Source organism: Mesocricetus auratus, unplaced genomic scaffold (genome assembly GCF_017639785.1).
Source record: "Mesocricetus auratus isolate SY011 unplaced genomic scaffold, BCM_Maur_2.0 Super-Scaffold_100006, whole genome shotgun sequence".
Classification (NCBI taxonomy): Eukaryota; Metazoa; Chordata; class Mammalia; order Rodentia; family Cricetidae; genus Mesocricetus; species Mesocricetus auratus.
The window spans coordinates 64,253,376-64,277,054 of NW_024429190.1; the positions used below are offsets into that span (position 1 = coordinate 64,253,376).

Below are 23,679 nucleotides of genomic sequence, written 5' to 3' on the forward strand. Positions count from 1 at the left end.
ACACATGGGGAAGGGCCTAGGTGCTGCCCTGCATGAAATGACAGATTCTGGAAATCCCCCCACGGAGGGCCTCACTCTCCCTGGGGAATGGTGTGGTAATTGGGTGTGGGGTTGGGGGGGACTGGTGGAGGACAAGGGAGGAGGGATGGTAGAGGGAGCTGTGATTGACATGTGAAGCAAGCATGTTTCTAATTTAAATAAAAACATATAAAAATATAAAAAAATTCATCAGTTAGCTCTAGGCACACCAGTATAATAGCTCTTTTACTTTCAAAATCTATGTTAAAATGCAGTGTCCATTGTTCACTCAAAAGACTTTTATCATGTACATCATACTTACTTTATTAAAATGGCTACAGATTACAGTTTTATGACACACTAACTTATGGTTTCTTAAACTATGGTCTGTACTTTGGTACTGTAGTAGACTTTATGACTTGCTTTGATTTTACATTTTGACTTTACACTTACATCTTCCTACTTCAGACATTCAGTGATGGAACCAGGAAAAAGAGATGGGGAGAAAAGGAGTGGAGTGGAGGACATGAGGAGTAGGAAGGTTGAGTCAGGGGAAGAATAGAGGAGAGCAGGATGAGGGATACCACAACAGAGGGAGTCATTATAGGTTTGAGGAGAGATCAGGTACTAGTGAGATTTCCAGAGATCTACATGGATGACACCAACTGGCAAACTAAACAATAGTGGAGAGACTACCTTAAATGCCCTTCCCTTATAATGAGTTTGACAACTACCATATATGCCATCCTAGAACATTCATCCAGTGACTGATGGAAGTAGAGACAGATATCCACAGCTAAATACTAAATTGAACTCCTGGAACCTAGTGGCAGAGAGGGAAGAGTGATGACCATAGTTTTCAAAATTTGCCGGTGAAGCCCACAGAAACAGCTGACCTGAAAACAGGGAGTTCATGGACACCAGGCTGATGGATGGGAGGCCAGCATGGGACTTATCCAGACACCCTGAATGTGGGTGTCAGTGAGGAGGCCTACACAATCTATGGGGCATTGGGTAGTAGATCAGTATTTGACCCTGGCATACAAATGAACTTTGGGTGCCCCTTCCACAATGAGGGAAGGTCTCTCAGCCGGGACTCCTGGGGGAGGGCCTAGGCCCTGCCCTAAACAAAATAAGAGACTCTAGAGATCCCCCATGGAGGGCCTCACAATCCCTTGGGGACAGAGTTGGTATTGGGTGGGAGACTGGGGGAGGGAACTGGTGGGGGGTAGAGGAGGAGGGGAGGGAGTGGGAACTGGGATTGACATGTGAAGCAAGTTTCTTTCTAATTTAAATAAAAAAAAATTTAAACAGAAGCCATGTTCCTCAATATAGGAAAAAGCTACTTTGTTCAAAATCAAGTTTATGTTTTTAAATAAATACAATAAATAAATACAATAAATAAATGTTTAATAAACATTTTTTAAAAATCTAAAAAAACTTCTTTTATCATTTATAACATACTTCATTATCACAGATTGTGGTTTTTTTTTCAGGAAAGAAGTTCTATTTCCAACCCCCCTAGCAAAGCATTAAAAATAATAAAGATAGAAACCCAAATCAAACCCTAAAACAAACGGAAATGGGGTGGCCGAGGGCAACCGGGCAGGCAGGGACACAGAGATTCATTCCAGTTGGGTACTTCACCTATCAGCCTGGGTCTGTATATTCATGAGAATATTCCAGGAAAGGGAGTTGGGAATCAGAGACGTCCAGCCCCACCTCCCCATGTGGCCCTGGCTGGAAGAGAAGACAGCAACACTGAAGGCAAGGACCATACCAAGTTTGACCTTGGTGTCTGTTGCCTGCTCTGACTCCCCAGTAGGGCATATAAGTTACCCTGTATGGATCAGGGGGTGAGGTAGGGGATCCTGCAAGCAAACCAGTCAGCCTCTGAAAGACCGGGTGGGTCCACACTGTGTGAGGCAGAGTTAGAGAAGAACACTCAGGCTTCGACCTCTGTCTCTGCTCTCTGGCTGGGCGTCCAGCTGTGGCTCCTCTCCCCCGGGGTGCAGGGGCCCTGGCTTGTACAGGTTGGACTGCTTGTTGCTGTTGGTACTCCTCTTGCTGAAGCTGCTGGGCAAGTTCCAGGTCGCTAAGGCCCAGCATGCCTTGTGGCTGCTGCTGCTGCTACAGGGACAAGGCAATAAGATAGTCCTGATCCACCTGCAGCAGCTTCTCTGGAGAGCTGCCCCCACCTTCTGCTCCCTGGTGTTTGCCTAGGGAATGACTTAGGTGGAAGTCAGAGTCGCAGAAGCAAGTGTCGTCATCCACATTATGCAGGCTCTCCCACACCACCTGTTCCTCCTGTAGACAACCCTGGTCAGTGACCAGCAGGTACAAGTGACTCTTGTGCTTAGTCATCGTGCTAAAGTGGTTGTTTCAGAAAAAGACACCGAGTTCATCTTCCTTAGCAGTCGCTGTAAGCTCACCCAGGCCATGATAGGTCAGCTGTGCCGCAGTGGTCTCCAGGAACTGCTCGGCAATCAAGCCTTCTGTCACGAGGTTGGGGTCACTTGAGTGTTTACAGGTGATGGTTTTCTCTACCAGTTGGTTGTAACTGAGTTTCCCAACAGCACTCACAGCCTCAGGACTCTGTGGATCACCAAGCCAGCCATGGTACAGAGGTATGCCCAGCAAGTCAAAGATGCTACATTCCGGTGTGTACTCAAAGTCAGAGACACCTGTGAATCGCACGTGGACATCCAGGCCTGTGGCCAGTTTAGGGAGCACTGTCATTGCATCATCCACATTCTGCTGAAAGTTAAGTTGAAGGTCTTCAGACTTCTCCTGGGGCTTGATGGATAGGAGGCAGTTGCCAAGATGTGTCAATAGCTCATCTGATGTGATCATTTCCTTCTGAGGGGGCAGCTTCACCTTCCACTGAAGAAAGAGGATGTTCATGATGGCCAGGAGAGGACAAGGGCCGTTGGTGCTCTGGGTGATGATGGGGTTCCGTTCTCCCTTCCAGGGGACCCACTTGACACAGTAGAGATCCAGATCAGGCCGTTGGCTCCTGGGGGAGATTTTCCGCATCTGCATCCTGGCCTGGTGTCAGAGCTTGGTCTCCTGGCTCCTGTTCTCCAGCTGTCCCATCAGCCTCTGCACCGCCCCTGTCCTGAGGGTTGTCCTGTAGGTGATTTTCTGGTCTGGATTCAACAGTTTCTATACTACCGGCCTTACTGGGGGTGCTGGAGGCTCCGCCTGGCGTTGTTCCATGGTGAGGTTAGAGTGGGCTGAGGGGGATGAAGATGGCCCCTTGACCTCCTGGACCTTTCCTAGGTGACTCTGATAGGTAGAAGAGAGACCTGGCCAATAAGGTCATAGAGTTACAGAGCAAAGGGCAAGAAAAGTCTGGAAGTGAGGAGGGCGGAGGCCACTCTGGCTCCAGTTTCAGCTGTTCTTGGCATGTGAAAACAGAAGTCTGCAGCTCATTCTACCTCTAGCTTGCTGGGACCAGATGGGATTGCCAGGACTTGAGCAGGGATGGAAGACACCAAGTAGAACTGGCTTCCTTTAAAGCGATGGATGCGGTTCAGGGAGTGGGCTAGGACTCAGTTCTGGCGGTTCGACGCAGGAGGAGGGGACATCGTCGAGGGGGGCCACCTGCACCAGCTGCCTCCCGGCTGTCAGCTGACACGGGTTTACTCGCCCGGCGTCCAGCCTGGGTCAGGGCCACTTCCGGACTCATGCCGGGCACCCGGGACGCCGGAGGAGGGCGGGGGCGTCGCCCCAGGCCCTGCCCACAGACTGGTTCTCAGAGGAAGTTTGCGGGTTTTCCTTTTCTTCTTTCCCCCTCTCTCTTCCCTCCCTTGGGACAAAGCCGCCTGAGCCGAGGTCCCCGGAGGAGGAGGGGGCTGCTCAGCCGCGGAGGGTTTCCATCGGGGCTGTCAGGCCGGCAGGAAGGAACCAAGGGAAACAACCGACCCTTCTCGTTCCCCCGCCTACCGCGGGAGGGGACAGACAGGGCGCGCGAGCCTCTCTGGTGCAGATTGTGGTTTTATGACACACTATCTTACGGTTTACTAAAATATGTTCTGTACTTTGATACTGTGATAGACTTTATAACTTGCTTTGCATTTTGCTTTTACTCTTAATTTCTCCACCACGTATTTGCTCATCATAGTGGTGCCTGCCCTGACCCAGGTCCAGCTCCCTCCTTTGCTTGAGTTCTGAATTTTTTTTTTTTTATTTTTGTCTGATTAAGGTGAGGGTTTATTTCATACCATAGCTCTTTGTACACTACTGAAGAAAAGTAGGTCAGGAGCTAAAGGCAGGAATCAGGAGGCAGGACTGAGGCAGATACCATGGATGAACTCTGTTCACTAGATTGTTTCTTACAGCCAGCTCAGCCTTTTTCATTTTGTTATGCCTTTTATTTTTAAGATTGTAATATAATTCCATAAATTCCCCTTCCATTTCCTCCCTCCAAAGAAGATGTTACTTTACCAAGTAATCAGTGAATGTTTAGAAAGTGGTTCATAAATTAGAATGATGTTGAAATTTTGTTTATGTGGTACATTTACAATGAGCTCTACTCATTTTTCATTTTCTTTCCCATTTTTATAAACTTTTGATAAATGAATAAGCAGGATTTTATGGCAAGGAAAGCTATGGCTGACACACAGGCCAGTAGGAATCCAATCACATCCAAAGAGCAGTACTGGTACCAGGTGAGGTTGTATGCAAGAGGCCTCAGATGCTTGGCCCCTTTGTGACGCATGACAAACTCAATCCAGAAGACGGCTCTGTCCAGAGGCTTCATGGGCTGGTCATTGTGAATGGTTGATAACCACATAACATTCTCTTTATAGCTGAAAGAAGTAATATAGACATCAGCTTATGTAATGAATAAAAAATACAGATGTGTAATTTTTGTGTAAAAAGTAAGGAAAATTGGACAAACCGAAGGAAAATGAGTTATGTTCTATGTTCATGACATTTCACTTTACTTCACTTATTGGCTATTTAAGTTTTGTATTATCCTTAAAACTCTGATCAGTTACTTTACTAAAAGAATTGAAAAGAAAAATTGGTGAGAGCTGGTGGCATATGCCTGTTGGCCAAGCAGTTTGGAGGATGAAGTAGAAGGGTTGAACATTGAGGACCTGTCTGATTTACATAAGAATGTAACATAAAGTGTAACATGCAAATAAGAACAATAACAAAAAGAGAGACAAATTTATGACACTGAATCATGCCCTAATCTGTCTCTGTACCTACAATTACTTTTGCCTTCCGGATGATTCTTGCTCTTTTGGCCTTAAGTAAGCAGCATGAGGATTAATAGATAAATGAATAATGAATACACATTTTTTAAAAGATTATACTCACAAAGGATTATCTATGACTGCCTCCAGTGCGCTGAGCAAATCTGACCTTGTCAGTGTTCTGAAATTTAATGCAACAGCTGCTCCTTTGGCCACCATGTAGGCAATGTTATCATGTTGTTCTCCAAACAAAGGAATGCCAATCATAGGGATTCCAAAATGAATTGCCTCATAGATGCCATTAGCTCCACCATGAGTTACGAAGGCTTTGGTTTTTGGATGACCTAGAATAAGATGAATTTAGATTAATATTAATTAGCAGTCCTATTTTAAACCTTCATATTTCCTTTAAATTAGAACAAAGTTTGTTTTACATGTCAATCCCAGTTCCCCTTCCCTCCCTTCCTTCCCTGCCCCCCACCTACTCCCTATCCTATCCCATTTCTACTCCCCAGGGAGGGTTAGGTCTTTCATGGGAGATCTCCAAAGTCTGTCGTACAATTTGGAGCAGGGCCTAGACCCTCCCCTGGGTGTCTAGTCTAAGAGAGGATCCTTCTATGTGGAATGGGCTCCCAAAGTCCAATTGTATATTAGAGATAAATGCTGATCCATTACCAGAGACCCCATAACAGTCTTAGACATGAAATGAGAAATGTGTATGATGAGGAACTGAAAGTATATAATTATACATGAAGATTCTATTGTTAATAATTGGATTTATTAATTTAGTTTACAGTGTGTCTGCAGTTTGCCTTCTCTTCTCACCACAAGAAAACCTGCATGAAGATTCTTATACTCATAACCTCAGTATTAATGTTTCCCTTTCTCAGAGCAAGAAGAAACTAAATGTACAGACAGATATCTTGCAAATTTACTTGTGACTTGAGACTTAAACTATCAAATACTGATTACCAGTTGAACACATAGAATATATGGTAGATAACAGAAAATTAATGTTAAAAATGACCAAGTACATATCAGAAATTGTTATCTTAAGTAAATAATACATTCACTAAGTGTAATATAAAGGATTTTGAAGTCAACTAGAATAGGTTTGCTTTCTAGAGTCTTACCTAGAAGGTCATTCTGGGGGAGCCATTTGTAGACTCTGGTATTGGGTCCTAAGGTGTCTGGTGTTTTGCCATCAAATCTCCAAAGAACCTGTTAAAGGTTAAATAATCTTTATTGCTGGAGTCCAGTTTAACATTATGAAGGCTGAACAGGTTATATTTAGAAACTTAAATGTATATGCATATGTGTATAAAACATTAATGAAAAAATAGATGCTATGAATTTGGATGACAGCATGATATGAGGGGACTTGGGGGGAGAAATGAAAGGAAAGGAGTGACACATGACTAATAATTTATATTTTATATCTTGATAGCTGTATTAGTTAGTTTTAATACTATGTTTTAAATACTTTACAGTTTACTTTTATTCACTTCTCCTATGCTATTTTAATGAATTATAACTTTTTGCCTTTACTTATTCATGATAAATATTCCAGATCAACAATTCTACCTGGTTTGGAGTTCTTTGAAACAATGCCGTAATGTTGGCCAATGGGAATTTGGAGTTAGTCATCTGATCCATCCCAGGATTCACCTTGCAGAGTATAGTTTTTGAGCATAGTACAGGAATGGAGCCATATAAGGAGAATTCTTAGTGTTTGAGAGAGCACTCTAAGAAAACAGGACAAGAGTCTTGTGACCTAAATTTCTTCAAAACACAACATTTTTCTTGGAATGTATTTTCATCTACCAGGTGTAGCATATAGGGGTGTGTCTATTCCAGGTTAACCACTGCTGCTTGCTGTTTTTTATCCAGATAATGTTTAAAACTGTCCTTTGTGTGCCTCTGTGGTGGCTGGAAAAAATGTCCTCTTAAGAGAGTGGCACCATTGGGAGGTGTGGCCATGTTGGAGGAAGTGTGCCTGTGTGGGGGCAGGCTTTGAGGTGTCTTCTGCTCAAGCTTCCCTCTGTGTGCCATTGAGAAGACTTCTTGTTGCCTGAAACTCTCAGATCCAGCATCACATTTGCTTGCATGCTGCGTCAGTCCCCTTCATGATGGTAATGGACTGAACATCCTGAAACTGTAAGTGAGCCACCACAAATAAATGCTTTCTTTATAAGAGTTGGATGGGATGATCTCTCTTCACAGCAATAAAAACCTAATTCAGATAGCCTCTGTAGAAAAACATGTTTTTTTTTGTTTGTTTGTCATGCACGGCTCATCCTTTGTATATGACTTTAATTCATGTGATCTTTACTTGTATGTTCCTTTCTGACCCTCTGAGTATACATTCCTGGTTCTCTGATGAAGTTGGCTATCACATGAGACTTTAGTCTGCCTCATTTATTGGTTCCATTCTCCCAAGGCTCACTTTCTCTGGAGCTGTGACAAGTTGTTCCTGTGCAGACAGCTGAAGTTGGCTACATGATTGGAGAGTGGGGAGCCTCACAAAAGGTGTTTTATAATAATGGGGCAGAAACCAGGGAAGACTTTACTTTATGTCAAGGCTTGTACATCCTTTTTCTTCTTAAAGAAAGGAGGACAATTATCCAAGTCACATCTGTTAGACTGCATAAAAATGGCTTGCGATCATAATCCCTAGTTTCCAGAAGAAGGTACTTTAGATGCAGTATTGGACAGAGTCTGAATGAATATTGAAAAGGCACATAAATAAGGGAAGGACATCCCCATTCAATTATAAATCACTTGGGCATCGATTTGGAATATTAATAAAATATGTAAGGAAGATCCAAAAATGACTGTTCATGAGGAAAAGATGTCTAATCCTTGCATGTATATGAATTAGATCATCACATCTTAAAATGGGTAAAATAGGCAAAAAAAGAGAAAGAGAGGACTTTTCCAGTGTAGGTAAATCAAACATAAATTTGGTTTTGTTATGAAATTTGCAGGCAAATGCATGGCACTAGAAGAAACCATCCTGGGTGAGGTAACTCAGTTACAAATAGACAAACATGGTATGTACTCACTCATATATGGATTTAAGACATGGATGCCAGCCTACAATCCCATTTCCAGTGAGTCTGGGAAATAGTGAGGTTCCCAAGAGAGATATACATGATTCCCTAGAGAAGGGGAATGAGGCAAGATCTCCTGAGCAGATTGGAAGCATAGTAGGAGGGGAGAGGGAACTGGGAAAAAGAGAGGCAGGGAAGAAGAGGGGAATGAAAGACATGGGCGAGCAGGAAGGTTGAGTCAGGAGAAGAATATAGGAGGGCAGGTCGAGAGATACCATAATAGAGAGAGTTATAGGTTTGAGGAGAGAGCTGACACTAGTGATATTTCCCAAGATCTACAAGGTTGACTCCAACTAGCCGACTAAGCAATAGTGGAGAGACTATCTTAATAGCCCCTCCCTGATAATGAGATTGAGGAGTATCTTATCTGCCATCCTGGAATCTTCATCTAGTGATGGATGGAAGCAGAGGCAGACACCCACAGCTAAACACAGAACTCCTGGAACCCAGTGACAGAGAGGGAAGAGTGATGAGAAAAGGGATCAAGACTTTGCTGGTGAAACCCACAAAGACAGATGACCTGACAAGGGGGAACTCTTGTACCCCAGACAGATGGCTAAGAGACCAGCAGAGGACTGATCCAGACCCCTGAATGTGGTATCAGTGAGGAGGCCTTGGCAAACTCTGGGGCCTTGGGTAGTAGATCAATATTTACCATGGCATATGAATGAACTTTGGGAGCCCATTCCACAAGGAGGGATGCTCTCTCAGCCTGGACATATGGGGAGGCCCTAGTTCCTGCCCTAGATAAATGTCAGACTCTGGAGTTGCCCTATGGAGAGCTTAGCCCTCCCTGCGGAATGGTGTAGGGATTGGGGGCAGAGCTAGGGGAGCTGGTGGAGGGGCAAGGGAGGAGGGATGGGAGAGGGAGCTGGGATTGATATGTGAAGCAAGCATGTTTCTAATTTAAATAACAAATATTCTGGAAAAAAAAGAAAAACAAAAAAGAAACCAAAATCAAAAGTAAAAACAGCACCCCAGGCAACTATGCAGGTGATGGTTGCCCCAGCAGTCTTACTGGTAACTTCCCTAGGTATGTTTTCTGTATTGCATAAAGACAATCCTGATGCATGGTGTGAGGGACCTGATAATAAATCTAAACTTGAGTTATCTGTACTTTTTGATGAGGATTCAGGAGACCCTACAAAAAAAGCTAACTTTACAACCTAGACAAGCTAAAGCATGGCAGGGAAAAGGAATTTATTCACCAATTCCTCCCTGGCATCTTGAAGTGAGCTTACTATTTCCAGTGAAATTTCAATCCTCAGGCCCTCACCCAAATCCTTGTAGAGTTTTGTAGCTCGGGAGCTACATGCTGTGAATTTGTTTCTAAATTTGCTAAGACTAATTTGAGCTTACTTAAAACTTTACCTGTTGCACAGTCATTTCTATAATCAAACATTTCAAGCACTTTCACAGACTTCGTATACAGTCACCTCCCATGGAGCCCTTTATCTCACCTTTTGTGGAATCTGGGCAAGGGCCCATGCAATTGTATTGGCTTTTTCTTCTGTCACGTTGCTGACCATTGACCCCAGAGTAAACACCACAACACCATGCTTTCCAGAACTCTGGACAAAGTCTTCCATTTCCTGTGAAGAGAATTTGCTTCATGACAAAAATACCAATTATTGAAAAATCACTTATGATACCTTAATGAAAAAACTAGGAGACTAGAAAATAAGTGTTCTTAGGAAGTTTTAGAACAGTGGTATTAAAACATACAGAAGACAAAAATGGCAATGTCAAAGACTTTGAACTTCACAGGCATCACTACAATGTGCACTCATACATTGTGCAACAAACAATCCAAATATTTCCCTCCAGCAAAACTAAAACTCAGGAGTGAAGCATATAATATGAAATATTCATAAAATTGAAGCTTCATTTACATGTTTTCATTCTACAGCAAAGGCAATACTTTTTCCCTTGGTATTTTATTTTTCTCCTATTATGTCTGATTTAATATTACTAACTAGTATTTGATGAAATAATATTTATATTGTAGTGTGTACATATGTAGTAGTTAACACAAATTTCCTACTATGATTAATAAAATGATTGGTTCTTTGTGAAATAATCATAACTGCATAGCAAACATATGTCATACAATAATTTTCTGACATTGTGCATAAATAGAGTATTTTCAGAGATGACCTCCACAACTTACGGGTTGGAGAGAAACTATATCTGTGTGAGGTTCTCTACATTTGTTTTACCACACAGATGCTGAAAGGTAAAATCTGATGCCTTCCTCCATCTATCTTCAACATAGTTTTTGAGACTCTCACACTGAATACAACACTCAAAATTTTTAACAGATTAGTGGCCAGCAGCCTCCCGCTATCAAACCTTTTCTGCATCCTCAGTACTGATGTCATAGCATTGTGTTAGGACACCCAATTTTTTCTTGTTTGTTGGGATTCAAAATTACGTCCTCATAGTTGCTCGGTAAGGACTTTATCCAATGGCTAACCTCGCAAGTACCCTAACTGATTTAATTTAACTCACTGATATGATTATTTTCCAGGTCTGTCCCATTCATTCCTGAGTTTATTGACAGCCTAGTTAGGGATGCTGAATCCCACATCCACTATATCTCTATCACTGGTTGAAAATGTAATGAAAGATGTAGAATCTCTTTAACCAGAAATTATATTAAATGGAAAAGAGATTTAAAAATGTATTTACCTTAGGCAAGGGTTTAGCAGGTCTGCAGTGGAGTCCTCCTACATAGTCAACATTTGGTAAGGTTGGGCGAGGAAACTCCAAATCCCAGTAGGAGCGAATGAGCCACATTTCTGCTTTGCCTGATGTCTCAGCTAAGGTCGTGTGCCTTCCTATACGGAGAAAATGAGCAAATGAGAAACCGAAAAGTTGACAGGATTGTCTTCTGACTATAAAATATATATTTTCTTTAAAAGGATGGAAGAAATTATGTTTGATGTAGAACATGCACATTTAAAATCAATGTTCATTGATATATAACATAATTTGCATGTGCAATTGAATTGTGGCTCACATAATATACATAAATGTCAGCCTCGGTTTATTTTTATATTTTGGTTTTCTGAGACAGGGTTTCTCTGTATTGTTTTGGAGGCTGTCAGTCCAGCCTGGCCTCGAACTCACAGAGATCTGCCTGACTCTGCCTCCCCAGTGCTGGGATTAAAAGCGCAGGCCACCAACGCCCGGCTTGGTTTGTTTTTAAAGCAAACAGAAAGATTTGCCTCATGTTTCCTCAGTAATTTGAGATAATAAAGAGTTATTGAAATGATACACTAATTTACTATATGAATGAGCACACATTTCACTTCTCCTCAACTCTACAAAAGGAACAGTACAAATAGAAATACACATTGCAGGTTCAAAAGACACAGCATGCTGTGTAGCCTGGCCAGACTTCCCCAGGATCATTGTAGTTTATAGCTAATCCTTCCTCCTTGTTTTTTCAAAGGAGATGTATAGTTTATGAGTGGTTGAATTTCTGGTTAGTGCTTCTATTTTTGTTTCAAAAGAAATTTAATAGCACTTATCCTATAAAACAACCACAATATTTTCAGAAATTATGATAATACAATTATTTGGCCAGTCTTAACTATGACATATTTTTAAGTGAAAAAAGAAACTTACAAATGAATAAACTGGGTGCATGTGTACCAAAGCTTCTGTAGTGTTTAAACAATGGATGCTAGGAAATACACAATAAAGGAATGTGGTGTTAGTAGCAACAGAATTTCCATGTTTAAGCCTGTGAACTAACATAGTATCTTTCAAGCATAAGGGAATTCTTTACAAAATACAGAAAAAACACATTATGATTTATCTTTTTGTTTATGTGTGTGTCTGTGTGAGTACATGTTAAGTTTATTTGGGTGCCCACAGAGACCATAAAAGGGGAGCAGGCCCCCTAAACCTGAAGACACAGGCAAATTTGAGCCACCACACCTGGGAGGGTGCTACTAAGACAACTCATGCACGCCACATGAACAGAAAACACTCTACATTTTGAACATGTTATCAGACTCCACATTTTAATTTTAAGTCAAGAAGATGGCCTATGCAAGAGAAAACAATTTCTTCAATGTTTCATATATAGAGAGAAATAGTAAAATATACCATCTTTTAATCTATATTAATCAATATTTTATTAACAAGCTAGAGATTTATTAAAATATATGAAAATTACAGTAAAATGAGAAAAGAATCACTTTAAGAAAGTCTTCTTGCATCTCTATGCAACTGTATACCTCACCAGAATGTCCTGTAACAGAACTGCTCTGCTTCCTTTGATTAATAGTATGAGCTTTTACAGGGTCTGTGAGTTTGGTAGCTAATATCATATTACAATAGTTCACCTATAAAAGACAACTCTCACTGTGTATTTCATGGATTTAAAGATAGATTTAAGTACTTGTAAAATTTTGGTCACTGAGCTACAGAAAAGAAACATAACTTACCCAAGGTTTCACTGTAAAACTGATCCCATTTCTTCTCATGAAATGACGAGATCCAAAAGTCAAAATAAAGCATACATATCATATTTCTTACCCTCTCCATGAATGTCATTTGGCCTCCTAATCCTGACAAAATTATAGGTACATAAGAGGGAGGGACTATAAATCCTCCACTGTTCTTTTCCACTGTATAGCCAGGAGTAAAGCGAAGAGTGTACAGAAAAGGGATGTGGAGCAGTTCAGCTATCAGCTCCCCACAGGGAGCAATGGCATCCGAGACAAGGACATCAAACTTGGATTTCTGTAGTTTTGTCATCAGCTGTTTGTTTGAAACTGTGTCTTTGCAAAGGCTTAGATAACTGTCAGAAATTTCCTGAAACCAATTTTCTAGCAAAGGCGAGTATGACAAACATGTATCTCTTGGTAACTCATAAGTCCATACATTCACAAACCTTATGAGAGTCTTATGCAGATCATCTTTACTGAGAGATGTAGGAAAACTCTCAAACTTCAGGTCAGGTGACTTTTCGGGATCAAGAAAGATGGAAGCTGAAGGTCTCAGAACAGTCACTTCATGACCTCGCTCTGTAAGTTCACCCAGTATTATCTTTAGATTCAGCCAGTGACTGTGTTCTATTGGCCACACCAATACCTTCCCACAGTTCCCAGATCTGAAGTAGCAAGTTATCTGCAATAGGAGCAGCAAAAGAGGCATCCATTTCACATGCATCTTGGAAAATCAAAGTCCTCTCTTCACAGTGTGTCCCCTACTGTGGTTGCTAATCATTATGTTCAACAAGAAAAAGGGCCATGAGTTAAAATCTAACCTGAGTTGGTCAAAGCACATATACTAAGTGACCACATTGAGCTTGTGAGATGAATAGAATTGTAAAAGCAAATATTAATTATTTCATATTTGCATACAGGTGTTTAATGTCACATATTTTGTAATGAAACAAACTTAGGAGTCAATGAACTCTTCATATATCTCTTCTATTTCTAAGATATTTAGCTAGAGGTTAGCCTAAAATTTCTTCTCAACAACTAAAATGGTTGTCATTTTCAACAATTTTTGCAAGAACATTGATTAACATATTCACTTACACATGATTTCTAAAATAGCTTGACAGTGTGCCTCACTTACTTGACTGAAAGAAGCTGTGGGAAGCAGACAGACAAGAGTCTGCTCCTACACATGTCCCTAAGGAAACAACTGAACACACAGAACTGAATGATATTATTAGCCAGTTGTTCAACTAATTTGTACACTGGTCTTTCATATGCCCAAGAAATAGCTGAATAGCTTGTTATCATAATCTTAGTCTCGAAGGCCCAGGGAAGTAGGTGAGTACAGGCATCTATGTATCCTCCTCTCATGGAAATACCATCACCACCATTCTTGAGGTCACCAGTCTCTGTAAGATTGCCCATGAAGGACATGCAATCTGTCTATGTCTTCTTGTGTGTCATGAAATTCTGCCAAAGCTATGAATTGTCAAAGAATTCTAAGAGGCATAATCCAGAGAAATTCTTTGATTTTAAAAGCCAGTTCCTCGGCACCTTGACCAAGTCCTTCACCAAAAGCAAATTATAGTATTATAGATGCATATTGTCCCATGATTTGAGTTGTAATATACATCAGTGCTAACAAGGTCTATAGGATTTTATGTGATAGAACATGTTCACAGACAACCCCACATCATGGAGAACTGAGATTCTTTCTGGAAATTCCCTTATATATACACACAAATATTTCATTCAATTATCCTTTTGCAAAGTAGCATAAAATGAGAAAACCATCAATTCACAAAAATGAATAATAAAAATGAAGAAAAGAACAATAGATACTCAAACAATAAAGAATTAATGAAAGGACAGTATGATTTTTTTACAAAGCAAAGTTGGAGCTTATTGAAAATAGGAAGGTACACATGAGTATGTGGGAGTGGGCTTCTCAAGGGAAAAATCACAACTAAGTGTCTTAGCCATAGCCATATGCCATTTTGGTGTCTCTACAGTTACATCTCAAATGGTTTGCTAAGAACTTTTTCTTTAGCTTACAGAACACCAAATAGAGTGGACCACAAAAAAGTCCCCTCGCCACATAATAATCAAGACCCCAAATATACAGAATAAAGAAAGAATATTTAGAGCAGCTAAGGAAAAAGGCCAAGTAACATATAAAGGCAGACCTATCAGAATTACACCTGACTTCTCCATGGAAACTCTGAAAGCCAGAAGGTCCTGGATAGATATTCTACCTACACTAAGAGACCATGGATGCCAGCCCAGACTACTATACCTGGAAAAGCTCTCAATCACCATAGATGGATAAAACAAGATATTCCATGACAAATCTAGATTCAAGCAATACGTATCCACTAACCCAGCCCTACAGAAAGTTTTGGAAGGAGAACTCCAACCCAAGGAAGTTAACTACAACCAGAAAAACATAGGCATTGGAGAATCCCTCTCTACCAACGGCCAAAAGAACAAAGGGGTGAAAACCACACATAATTCCACCACCAACAACCATTGCAAATCGAAGAAGGATGAGCAATCAATGGTCATTAATATCCCTCAGCTTTAATGGCCTTAACTCACCCATAAAAAGACACGGACTAGCAGAATGGATTCAAAGACAGAACCCTTCCTTCTGCTGCATACAAGGAATATACCTCACCCTCAAAGACAGACATTACCTGAGAGTCAAAGGTTGGGGAAAAATCTTCCAATCAAATGGACCCAAGAAACAAGCAGGGGAGCAATCCTAATATCTAACAAACTATACTTTAAAATAAAATCAATCAAAAGAGATGAAGGAGGTCATTACATACTCATCACAGGTGAAATCCACCAAGATGAAGTGTCTATCCTGAACATCTATGCCCCAAATACAAAGGCATCCACATTCGTAAAAGAAACACTACTAAAACTTAAATCACATATTAGGCCCACACACTTATAGTGGGAGATTTCAATACAACACTCTCACCACTAGACATGAATACCAGACAGAAACTCAACAAAGAAGCAAAGGGTCTAATAGAAGTAATGACCCAATTGGGATTAACAGATATCTATAGATGTAAGGCAAAAGACACAGTTAGCAATACAAAAAGGCAGCCTATAGAATGGGAAAAAATTTCACTAATCCCACATTTGACAGAGGGTTGATCCCCAAAATTTACAAAGAACTCAATAATCAAGTCTCCAAAACACCAACGGATCCAATTCATCCACATAAAGAAGAATATACGTTCTTCTCAGCACCACATGGAACCTTCTCAAAAATCGACCACATACTTGGCAACATATCCAAACTCAGCAGCTTCAAAAAATTGGAATAAAGTCATGCATCTTATCAGACCACCATGCATTAAAATTAGAATTCAACAACAACACAAATTGCAGAAAACCTACAAACTCATGGAAATTGAATAATGCACAACTGCACCATTCCTGAGTCAAAGAAGAAATAAAAAAGAAATTAAAGACTTCTTAAAATTCAATGAGAATGAAGCCACAACATACGCAAACATATGGGACACTTTGAAAGCAGTGCTACGGGGGAAGTTCATAGCACTCAGTGCCCACATGAAGAAACTGGAGAATAGTTATACTAGAGAATTAACAGCACAGCTGAAAACTCTAGAACAAATGAAGGAAACTCCCCCAAGAGGAGTAGATGCCAGGAAATAATCAAATTGAGGGCTGAAATCAATAAAGTAGAAACCAGGAAAACAATACAAAGAATCAATGCAACGAAGAGTTGGTTCTTTGAGAAAATCAACAAGATAGACAAACCTTTGTCCAAACTTACCAAACAGTAGAGGGTGAACATGCAAATTAACAAAATCAGAAATGAAAAGGGGGACATAACAACAGACTCTGAGGAAATCCAGATAATCATTAGGTCATACTTTGTAAACCTGTACTCCACAAAATTCAAAAATGTAAAGGAAATGGATGACTTCCTGGACAGCTATCATTTGCCAAAACTAAATCAAGAACAGATAAGCAATTTAAATAGACCTATAACCCCTATGGAAATAGAAGCTGTCATCAAAAGTCTCCCAACCAAAAAAAGTCCAGGTCCAGATGGCCTCAGTGCAGAATTCTACCAGAAATTCAAAGAACAGCTTATACCAATTCTTCTCAAAGTATTCCACACAATAGAAGCAGAAGAGTCTTTGCCAAACTCTTTCTATGAGGCTTCAATAACCTTGATCCCCAAGCCACACAAAGATACAACTAAGAAAGAGAACTTCAGACCAATATCCCTCATGAACATTGATGCAAAAATACTCAATAAAATTCTGGCAAATCGGATCCAAGAACACATCAAAACAATCATTCACCACAATCAAGTAGGTTTCATCCCAGGGATGCAGGGATGGTTCAACATACGAAAATCCATCAACGTAATCCACCATATAAACAAGCTGAAAAACAAAAATCAAATGATCATCTCACTAGATGCTGAAAAAGCCTTTGACAAAATCCAACACCCCTTCATGATAAAGGTCTTGGAGAGATTTGGGATAACAGGGACATACTTAATCATAATAAAAGGTATGTCCAACAGTTGGCAGTAAACCAACAGCCAACATCAAACTAAATGGACAGAAACTCAATGCAATTCCTCTAAAATCAGGAACAAAACAAGTCTGTCCACTCTCTCCATACGTTTTCAACATGGTACTTGAAGTTCTAACTATTGCCATACGACAACAAAGGGGGATCAAGGGGATACAAATTGGGAAGGAAGAGGTCAAACTTTCACTGTTTGCAGACGATATGATAGTTTACATCAATGACCCAAAGAACTCTACCAGGGTAGTCTTACAGCTGATTAACACCTTCAGCAAAGTGGCAGGCTACAAGATCAACTCAAGAAAATCAGTAGCCCTACTATATACAGATGATAAAAGGGCTGAAAGAGAAATCAGAGAAACATCACCCTTTACAATTGCCACAAAAAACATAAAATACCTTGGGGTAACGCGAACCAAACAAGTGAAAGACCTGTATCATAAGAACTTTGAATCTTTAAAGAAAGAAATTGAAGAAGCCCTCAGAAAATGGAAAGATCTCCCATGCTCTTGGATAGGTAGGATCAATGTAGTAAAAATGGCAATCCTGCCAAAAGCAATCTACAGATTCAATGCAATCCCCATTAAAATCCCAGCACAATTCTTCACAGACCTTGAAAGAACAATAATCAATTTTGTATGGAAAAACAAAAGACCCAGGATAGCCAAAACAACACTGTTCAACAAGGCAACGTCCGGAGACATCACCATCCCTGACCTCAAGCTCTATTATAGAGCTATAGTCCTGAAAACAGCTTGGTATTTTCACAAAAATAGACAGGTAGACCAATGGAATCGAATTGAAAACCCGGGTATTAACCCACACACGTACGAACATCTGATCTTTGACAAAGAAGCTAAAAATGTACAGTGGAATAAAGAAAGCATCTTCAACAAATGGTGCTGGCATAATTGGAGACTGGCATGTAGAAGAATGCGGATCGATCCATGATTATCACCATGCAGAAAACTTAAGTCCAAATGGATCAAAGACCTCAACATAAATCCATCCACACTGAACCTCTTAGAAGAGAAAGTGGGTGGTACCCTTGAACGAATTGGTACAGGAGACAGCTTCCTGAACATAACATCAGTAGCACAGACAGTGAGATCAACAATTAATAAATGGAACCTACTGAAACTGAGAAGCTTCTGTAAAGCAAAGGACACAGTCAGCAAGACAAAAAGGCAGCCCACAGAATGGGAAAAAAATATTCACTAATCCCACATCTGACAGAGGGTTGATCTCCAAAATTTACAAAGAACTCAAGAAGCAAGTCTCCAAAACACCAAAGGACCCTATTAAAAAGTGGGCTGCAGAACTAAATAGAGAGTTTTCAATAGAGGAGTCTAAAATGGCTGAGAGGCAATTGAGAAAGTGCTCAACATCCTTAGCCATCCGGGAAATGCAAATCAAAACAACTCTGAGATACCATCTCACTCCTGTCAGAATGGCTAAAATCAAAAACACCAATGACAATTTATGCTGGAGAGGATGTGGTGAAAGGGGGACACTCCTCCATTGCTGGTGGGAGTGCCAACTGGTTCAGCCACTTTGGAAATCAGTATGGAGATTCCTCAGAAAAATGGGAATAAACCTACCACAAGACCCAGCAACTCCACTCTTAGGCATATATCCAAAAGATGCCCATTCATACAACAAAGATATCTGTTCCACTATGTTCATAGCAGCTTTATTTGTAATAGCCAGAACTTGGAAGCAACCTAGATTTCCCTCACCCAAAGAGTGGATAGAGAAAATGTGGTACATCTACACAATGGAGTAGTATTCAGCAGAAAAAAAAATGGAATCATGATATTTGCAGGCAAATGGATGACACTAGAAGAAACCATCCTGAGTGAGGCAACCCAGTCACAAAAAGAGAAACATGGCATGTACTCTCTCATATATGGATTTTAGACATAGATCTGGGTAGTGCCAGCCTACAATCCTATGGCCAGAGAGTCTGGGAACCAGAAACTTCATTTAGTGGCTGATCGAAGAAGAGGCAGACTCCCTTGGTTAAGTACTGAGATGAACTCAAGAAAGCCAGTAACAGAGAGAGAGGACTGATGATCAAAGGGATTAAGACTGGGCTGATTTAACCCCCAGAAACAGCTGACCAGACAAAGGTTAACTCTTGAATCCCAGGCATCAGCCTGGGAATCCAGCATGGGACTGATCAAGACCCCCTGAATCTGGGTGTCAGTGAGGAGGCCTAGGGAATCTATTGAGCCTTGGGCAGCAGATCAGTACCTATCCCAAGTATACATACGGGCTTTGGACTCCCATAGAACAATGTGAGGTGCACTCTCACCCTGAACTCTTGGGGAAGGGTCTAGGCCCTGCCCTATATGAAATGACAGACTATGGACACCCCCATGGAGGGCCTCAACCTCCCTGGGGGAATGAGGGGATAACGGGGGGTTGGGGGGAGGGCATGGGAGGAGGGGAGGGAATGGGAGAGGGACCTGTAACTGACTTGTGAAGCAACCTCGTTTCTTATCTAAATTTAAACTGGAAAATATAATATATAAACTGAATGAAAAAAAAGTTTTAGTAATGTTTCTTTTACGAACGTGGATGCCTTTGTATTTGGGGCATAGATATTCTGGATAGAAAGTTCATCTTGGTCGATTTCACCTGTGATGAGTATGTAATGACCTCCTTTGCGACCCCCAGAGGGGACCCCCGACCCACGGGGATGAGGTGATGAGGGTTGCTACTAATTTGGTGGGTCTTCACGAGCAGATCCGATCTTAAAAGTAAACTTCAAGAGGTTAAAGGAAACAGGCTCAAGACAGTGTTCGCTGATCAAGAGTATTTATTTTTGGGGTGCGATGGTACTTATAGAGGAAGAATCTCAGGGGGCGTTACAAGCATGCCAATCAAGTATCAACTGAAATATACACCAAATACGGTAAAGACAAAGCTATAATTTTCCATCAGTCATCAGTCGCATTCCACAAATGCTTCTCAGCGTAAGTCAGGTGCAGGAATTAGGGAGGGGTAGGAAGTATTCAAAGGAACAATTTAACCTTTTGTTAACAAAGACAATTTCTCTATATGGGTTACTTCCCCCTGACTAGGCGGGTGGGCTGCCCTGTGTAAATTTAATTTTTATGGTTAGCCTTTTCCTTTGTCTCAAGGGCATGTGTGCTCGCAGTCACATAGGCAGAAGGCCAAGAAATGGTTGACAGACTCCATTTTGTTCAAGGTTCTAGCAGACCTCAACACTCCTTCATCTCTTTTGATTGATTTTATATTAAAGTCTAATTTATTAGATATTAGGATTGCTACCGCTGCTTGTTTCTTGGGTCCATTTGATTGGAACACCTTTTCCCAACCTTTAACTCTCAGGTAATATCTGTCTTTGAGGGCGAGTTGTGTTTCTTGTATGCAGCAGAAGGATGGGTTCTGTCTTTGAATCCATTCTGTTAGCCTGTGTCTTTTTATGGGTGAGTTATGGCCATTAAAATTGAGGGATATTAGAGACCATTGATTGCTCTTTCTTCTTTGATTTGGAATGCTTGTTGTTGTTGTTAGAATTATGTGTGGAATTCCACCCCTTTGTTCTTTTGGCTGTTGGTAATGTGGGATTATCTAATGCCTATGTTTTTCTGGTTGTAGTTAACTTCCTTGGGTTTACGTTTTCCTTCCAGATCTTCTGTAGGGCAGGGTTAGTGGATACATATTGCCTGAATCTAGATTTGTCATGGAAAATCTTGTTTTCTCCATCTATAGTGATTGAGAGCTTTGCTGGGTATAGTAGTGTGGGCTGGCATCCATGGTCTCTTAGCGTTGGTAGAATATCTATCCAGGACATTCTGGCTTTCAGAGTTTCCATGGAGAAGTCAAATGTAATTCTGATGGGTTTGCCTTTATATGTTACTTGGCCTTTTTCTTTAGCTTCTTGTAATATTCTTTCTTTATTCTGTAAATTTGGGGTCTTGATTATTATGTGATGAGGGGACTTTTTTGTGGTCTCCTCTGTTTAGTGTTCTATAAGCTTCTTGTACCTTCATTGGCATGTCTTTCTTTAGAGTGGGAAAGTTTTCTTCTAGGATTTTGTTGAATATGTTTTCTGCCCCTTTGAGGTGGATTTCTTCACTTTCTATACCTATTATTCTTAGGTTTGGTCTTTTCATGGTGTCCCATATTTCCTGGATGTTTTGTGTTAAGGATTTGTTGTACTTAAGATTTTCTTTGGTTGATGAATCCATTTCTCATAGTGTATCTTCAACACCTGAGATTGCCTCTTCCATCGCTTGTATTCTGTTGGTAATGCTTGTATCGGTAGTACCTGACCTTTAGCCCAGCTTTTCTATTTCCAGCCTTTCTTGAGATTGTGTTTTTTATTGTCTCTATTTCAGTTTCCAAACCTTGCACTGTTTGAATTGTTTCTTGCAATTTTTGCTTCATCTTTTCTTCCATTTGTTGCATTTTATGAATTTTTGTTTTCTTTTTCTTCCATGTCTTGCATTTTTGGTTTGCTCTTTCTTCCATTTCTTGCATTTTTTGGTTTGCTTTTTCTTCCATTTCTTGCATTTTTTGGTTTGTTTTTTTCTTCCATTTCTTTGAAGGATTTTCCTATATCCTCCTTTAGGGCCTCTATCAATTTCATGAGGTTTTTTTAAGGTCATTCTCTTCTGTTTCATTTGCATTGGAATGCTGGAGTCTTGCTGGTGTGGAGTCTCTAGAATCTGGTGGTGTCATATTTGTTTTTCTGTTGCTGAGTGTGGTTTTGTATTGTGTCTTTCCCATCTCTTCTTCTAGTGGGTGCAGAAAGAGCCCCTTACTGGTCTGGTGGTTAGGGGACCTGATTTCCCTTTTGGTGGGTGCTAGCAAGTCCAATACTTTGGTAGTTCTTCAATTCCTCATCCTAGTTCTGGTCCCATGGGTGGAGAAGAAGACCAGGAATCTGGCATCGTAGCCTCCCACCTGTTCCTCTGGTCTCCTTGGTGGAAGAGAAGACCTGGGATCTGGGGTGCTAGGTTCCCGCTGGAATTGGAAGCCCTGTGGCCATCCCCAGCCACTCACAAAACAATATTTTAACTATAACCCCTAAATATTAATTATCTCATTTGTCTAAATAATATTTGGGAAATATGCCTACATTCAGCCTGAAGGAATATGAAAATAAACATGGGAAATATAATATTTGTCAAAAGGTTTTTATAATTCCCATTACTCATTTTTTCTTCAGTTTCCTCATCAGTCCTATGAATGGTATTTAGTCATACAGGCTCTAAATTTTAAATACAACATTTTAAGAATGGATGCTGTAAAAAAAAAAGCATTGTCCTACAACTAACAGGTTCTATGGAGATTTGCGGGCAAGAAGCAACAAAATTTGGGACGCAATACTCACATGTAAAAGTAGATCTGCCACAGCCACCATTTTGGTTATACTGAAACACTTAAATGATTATCAAAAAACAATCTCAGAGATAGATGGCAAGACAGGAACCAACTGAGGTTTAGTCACAGAAAATTCAAAGGAAATCAGTGTTTAACTGATTTTCTAGTACAAAACTGAAGAGATATGGAGAGAGCAGATAGCCTTGTCTTTTTCCTGATTTTACAGGAATTGCATTGAGTTTCAGTGCATTTAGTTTGATGTTGCCTATTGGTTTACTCTATATTGCTTTTGTTATGTTCAGGTATGTTCCTGTTATCCTTGATATCTCCAGGACCTTTATCATTAAGGTTTTGTCAAAGGAATTTTCAGCATCAAGTGAGATGATTATTTGTTTTTTCTTTTGCAGTTTGTTTATATGGTGGACTATGTTGACAGATTTTTGTATGTTAACCATCCCTGCATCCCTGAGATGAAACCTACTTGATCATGGTGAATGATTTCTCTGATTTGTTCTTGGATCCAATCTGCCAGTATTTTATTGAGTATTTTTGCATCAATGTTCATGAGACATATTGGTCTGAAGTTCTCTTTCTTAGTTGTGTCTTTGTGGGGCTTGGGTACCAAGATAATTATGGCCTTGTAAAAAGAGTTTGGCAATGAACCTTCTGCTTCTATTGTGTGAAACACTTTGAGGATTATTGGTATTGAATCTTCTTTGAATTTCTGGTAGAATTTTGCACTGAGGCCATCTGGGCATGAGCTTTTTTTGGTTAGGAGACTTTGATGACTGCTTCTGTTTCATAAGGAGGTATAATTCTCTTTAAATTGATTATCTATTCTTGATTTAATTTTGCTGAAGTGATAACTATCCAGAAAATTGTCCATTTCCTTTAAATTTTCATATTATGTAGAGTACAAGTATT

The 23,679-nt window shown here is 40.4% G+C and overlaps 1 protein-coding gene and 1 pseudogene across 2 annotated transcripts; both read right to left on the bottom strand.

Moving 5' to 3' along the window:
* Nucleotides 1-1,464: 1,464 nt before the first annotated feature.
* On the bottom strand, nt 1,465-3,949 carry LOC121140863 (annotated as a pseudogene).
* Nucleotides 3,950-4,394: 445 nt separating this feature from the next.
* On the bottom strand, nt 4,395-13,528 carry LOC101822914 (UDP-glucuronosyltransferase 2B17-like). Of its 2 annotated transcripts, none has more exons than XM_040747301.1 (6): nt 12,802-13,528; nt 11,033-11,181; nt 9,802-9,933; nt 6,362-6,449; nt 5,353-5,572; nt 4,395-4,832 (listed from the first exon to the last, which is right to left on the bottom strand). In XM_040747301.1, exons 1-6 carry the CDS (start codon nt 13,526-13,528, stop codon nt 4,553-4,555), a joined length of 1,596 nt encoding a protein of 531 aa, XP_040603235.1. In that variant the 3' UTR covers nt 4,395-4,552. The 2 variants fall into 2 exon arrangements, with proteins under 2 accessions (XP_040603235.1, XP_040603236.1); XM_040747302.1 differs by having other exon boundaries at nt 11,033-11,177; nt 12,798-13,528.
* Between the last annotated feature and the right edge of the window lie 10,151 nt (nt 13,529-23,679).